General features: G+C 41.8%; 1 protein-coding gene across 1 annotated transcript in view; it reads left to right on the top strand.

The window, feature by feature from the left end:
• The window catches only part of LOC107086312 (actin filament-associated protein 1-like 1), a 50,023-nt gene that overhangs the window by 23,181 nt on the left and 22,050 nt on the right, over positions 1-4,792 (top strand). Inside the window, exons 6-10 of the mRNA XM_015377179.1 lie at positions 1,358-1,447; positions 1,541-1,749; positions 3,836-4,015; positions 4,090-4,173; positions 4,619-4,694. Of these exons, the coding sequence (XP_015232665.1) occupies positions 1,358-1,447; positions 1,541-1,749; positions 3,836-4,015; positions 4,090-4,173; positions 4,619-4,694 (639 nt within the window). The remainder of the gene's footprint in view (positions 1-1,357; positions 1,448-1,540; positions 1,750-3,835; positions 4,016-4,089; positions 4,174-4,618; positions 4,695-4,792) is intronic.

The following is a 4,792-nucleotide window of genomic DNA, read 5'->3' as shown; positions in this document are numbered from 1 at the left end:
ATGAACTGACGGCACTGATTAAGTTTTCAGGTGGATTTTCTCACTTAAAAACATAATAAAACTACTTTATTCCCACTGATCACAGCAAATATAGCTGCAAGGAGAATAAAGGATAGAGTAGCTCCGCCCAACGCGCGTCAGACATACTTTTGCACCGCGCAGCCAGAGCAGCAAAGCTGCTTCAGCCGCGCGTCAGAAGCCGGTACAAGCAGCAAAAATGAAGCAGCAGACGTGATTTTGCTGCTCCTGCTGCGTCCAGTTTGAAAGCAGCATGATTCTCTCCGCTCTGGCTTTGCTCCGCCCACGGGCTGCTGAGAGGAGGATGGTCACGCCGGCTGCGGTCCGCTCTTCTTGCAGTCAAACACCGAGCGACTTTCTGCTCTTAAATTGTTTCCGTGCACGATGTATTGCATTGCGCACTATTAGCATCAGTCTTAATAAAGTGAAGCCGCACTTTTGACCTGGGGGGAATTTTAAAGGGGTTCTGCGACGCTCGCAACCAGTTCACAACAGATACACATGAACCCTGGCTGTAGGCGGGACCACCTGTGTATTTTTCCTGGATGACGCAATCACGTTAAGTGTTACAGCCAATCACCGAAACTTGGTACCGAAAGACGAGGCATGTTTCGATACTCTGTAGAACCGAAGCATTTCGGTCGGCACCATAAAAGAACCGAAGTTCGGTACCCAGCCCTAGGGTCGTTTGACTTCTTTGTTAGCCTGCAATGCCCCATACCTGTCTATTTCTCTGAAAGGGGGGTCAGTAATAAGAATCGTTTGTCTGGCTGAACAGGTGAGGTCTTCTGTTCCCCTGTAAAGGGGTTTAGGGCTGTGATGATAGCGGGAAGGAATCAACTCTATCGCTGCATTGTAGATTTTTGAAAGCTGAAACATGAGTCCCCCCCTCTGTTTAACGTTAGTTTTTCTTTATTAACATAGATGACTTCCTTCACACCCCTCTCAAACAACCTGTCTTCTTTGTCCAAAATGTGAACATTCTGGTCCTCAAAAGAATGTCCTTTGTCCATAAGGTGTAGTTGTACTGCAGAATCTTGTCCAGAGGAGGGCGCTCTACTGTGTTGGGTCATGCATTTGTGGAAAGGTTGTTTGGTGTCTCCAGATAAAGATCAGAGCATTCCTCACTGCACTGAACAGCAGACACCACTCCAGTGGATTTTTTAAAATCTTCGTAGTTCTGAACATTTTCTCGCATTAAAATCCCAATGAATGGCACAGCAGCTGGCAGTTATAATAACTCAGAACACACTTTTCCTTTTGCCTGCAGTGCTATAAAAACTCCAAAGACACGTGTCCCTACGTCGACCTCCTGCTGCCGCAGTGCTCCGTGGTCTNTCAAGCCCTCCTAACTCTATCGACGACGTCTATGAAGATACGGAAAACCCTTCCCCGCCTACTTCAGTTAACCTGCACCGCAAGAACTCCTGTAAGCTAACCCCCCCTCCCCCCACAGACGTCCCAGTTTCTTTTTCTTCTTTTTCATCCACTAAACCTTTCTTCGTCTCCGTTGCTGTGTTAGACAACGACTCCGATGCTCTGAGCAGTTCCTACGAATCGTACGAGGAGGACGAAGAGGAGAGGAGCGCCGGCGTCACTCATCAGTGGCCTTCAGAGGAGAGCAACATACCTCCTGTTAGAGACTGTCGCATCTGTGCCTTCCTGCTGCGTAAGAAGCGATTCGGCCAGTGGGCCAAACAGTTCACCGTTATCCGGGAGAACAGGCTGCAGGTGAGAGATTCTCCTTTTCTTTTCCTGATTATTAGCAGCTTTCCAGTGACTCCCAGAAGGTTTCCACATTTTGTCACAAATATTTATCAGTATTGCGCCGATGCCATTTTTTGGCCCTGATACCGATACCCAATACCCGGCTGTGCAGTATTGGCCAATACTGATACCATACCGATACCATCTGTTTGAAATGATGTATGTGTGTATATATGAAGAACTGTATACTACTAGGATGTAAAATAATTGCCATCAAGGCTTTGTCTAGCTGCTGCCTACCTTTGTGAAGCAGGAAAAAGAAATAAAGTGAATTCAGTAGAGCGTTTTATTGCCTACCTGGAATGGGTGACAATAGTTCAATAAACTTTTGGCTCTCAAAATGGTATTTGTTGGTACTCGCCGATACCGATACCACCATTTTAATGCAGAATCGGGGCCCCGCCCGATACTGGTATTGGTATCAGTGCAACACTAATAGTTATGCATTTTATTGAAATTTTATGCTGTAGTTGGGGGTTCCAAAATACCTGAGTTATATGGAGGACAAAACGCATCAACTGGAATTAATTGATTAATTATTTCCATTATTTATGTAATAAAAACGTATGTTTATACAGGTAAAAGACAGCCATAAAAACATGACAAATAAATTGAAAGAGTAACTGAAAAAACGAAATATTTCTACTCTCTTAGCTGTAATTGAAAAAAAGAAACCTATGGTGATTAAATGAAGAGGCGCCGTATGAGACGCTGGTAGAACAAGTTAAATAAGTTGACTAAAGGAGTGTGGTGATGAAATTCTGAGGTAAGCAAAGCTCAGCAGTGCAGAGTCGCTCCGATCTGAAAACTCTCCCAGTAGCAGGGTGGCGGTAGAGAAGCTGCAGCGCAGCTGAACCTGGGCGTATACATGCCGCTCCCACATGCAGTGGAACTGAGGGGCTATCACAACAAACCCGCACCTAAACAAGCAAACAGCATCTTTATGCTACAAGGATGTTTTCGAAACGGTAGAGGTGGAACTAAATACAAGAGGAACTAGATAGAAAAACAGGTTAAAAAAATGTCTAAATGCTGGAAGCTGGGCAGAGGTTCACCTCCTAAAACACAGCCAGGCGGATTAATTGTTAAGTGTTTGAAGAGCTGAATCTATGGAGTCAAAAAGGGGTCGAAATGTTTGTAAACCCACAAACAGTTTCTTAGTTGAAACTAAAAAAATATAAGTTCACATTGAATTTCAAAATTTTACCTTATAATCTGAGAAACTAAAAAAGCAAACATAAAGTAATAAGACTTGAACCTAAATTCTTCCCCTCAGCTTGGAAAAAAACCTCTTAATTTAGTGTACTAAAAACTAAACAAAAAGATTATATAAAATGAAAGAAATGGATTCGAATATGAAAATATAAAATCTCAAACTGCAATAAGTTATGAAGAAAATTTTAATTGACTTTCAATATCAACTTCTTTTTTTCAGTTTCAACTAAGATTTAGAAGTTTAAAAACATTTTGACCCCTTTCTGACTCCATAGAATCATTCTGCAGACCTGTATTTAATTTAATATGTTCCATGGCCAACAGATCAATAGGAGGACTGAAACAGCTAATCTCTCTAATAATCGATAATTAAAATAATCATCAACTGATTTGGTAGTCAGATCAAATCAGTAATTAAGACAAAAAGACAAATATGATCTGTAAACGTTCATAAACATAATATATATTTAAAAAAAATTGCATTAAAGAAATAATTAAATGTATATATATCTATTGTTTACGTTGTTTCACTAATGATTCGTTTAAAATGCACAATTAAAATATGTATTTAAAAAAATATATGAATTTGCTCAAGTATCTCTTGTTGATTAAATCGATTATTGAAAAGATTATTGATAAATTAATCATTAAGGTGCACTACAAAATTATCAAGAAATAAGTCAACATTTTTTTATTTTAATTAAATGTATTTATCCTTAATTTGAGAAGGTGAATAAGAAGATTTCAAAATCTTCCCACTCTGAAGGCTGAATATAATATAATATAATATATATGAATATAATAACCCAGAACACACTTTTCCTTTTGCCTGCAGTGCTATAAAAACTCCAAAGACACGTGTCCCTACGTCGACCTCCTGCTGCCGCAGTGCTCCGTGGTCTACGTACCTAAAGACAGCAAGAAGAAGCACCACGAGCTGAGGTTCACCTTACCCAACGGCGATGGCCTGGTGCTGGCGGTTCAAAGCAGGGAACAGGCTCACAAGTGGTTAAAGGTAGAGTCTACATGTTCGTGTAAAAAATGTAGACTGAGAATTTAGGGACATTTAAATGGACTCCTCGCATGTAGGTCGTCAAAGAGGCGAGCGGTCAAAGCGGGGAACCTGAGGAAGCCACATCTCCCAACACCCAGAGGAAAACCGAGCTTGACAAGGTGAGGATGTTCATGCTTAGGCTTCCCTCTCATTTCTGTTCCCAAGGTATAATCACACAGCTGAGGTGAGGAAAAGTTGGATTTAAGTAGCAATTGTGCTGTCACCATCAATTTTCCTAAACAGTTGTTTGGCTCGGCGCAGTGAAGCAGGATGCCTGTGTTAATGCTACAATGACAGAGGCGGCAGTGAGTCAGCCTTTGAAAATCGTCCGAAGCTAACAGGAAAATTGTTCCAACATAAACTAGAAAAGCCTCTGACACAGAAACACAGATGAGCCGCCGCCGCGGAGGGAGGGCAAACAAATGATAGGTGGTTTCTTTCTCTGTGTCTTTATAACTCTAAACCTAAAGTCAGTCAAACTTGTTCTCATGCTGAGCGACCCTTGGGTGGGATTCAGACGTCGTTGATGAATCTAAAACTGTGATTTCCTTGTTCCCTCCACAGAGGTTGTCTGTTGACAGAAACGCGTCCGATTCAGACGGCGTGGGCGTTTCCATGGGGGAAAGCAACAAAGAGAACGGTGAGACATTTCTTCACCTCCTGCTCGGTTTAAACATGCATGTTTTCATTCTCCTTGGAAATGTTGTCATGTCAGAACTTAAACTGCAGCGGGTCGAG

This window comes from Cyprinodon variegatus, unplaced genomic scaffold, assembly GCF_000732505.1.
Source record: "Cyprinodon variegatus isolate N-32 unplaced genomic scaffold, C_variegatus-1.0 Scaffold148, whole genome shotgun sequence".
Lineage (NCBI taxonomy): Eukaryota > Metazoa > Chordata > Actinopteri > Cyprinodontiformes > Cyprinodontidae > Cyprinodon > Cyprinodon variegatus.
This window is presented reverse-complemented; position numbering and strand designations above follow the sequence as displayed.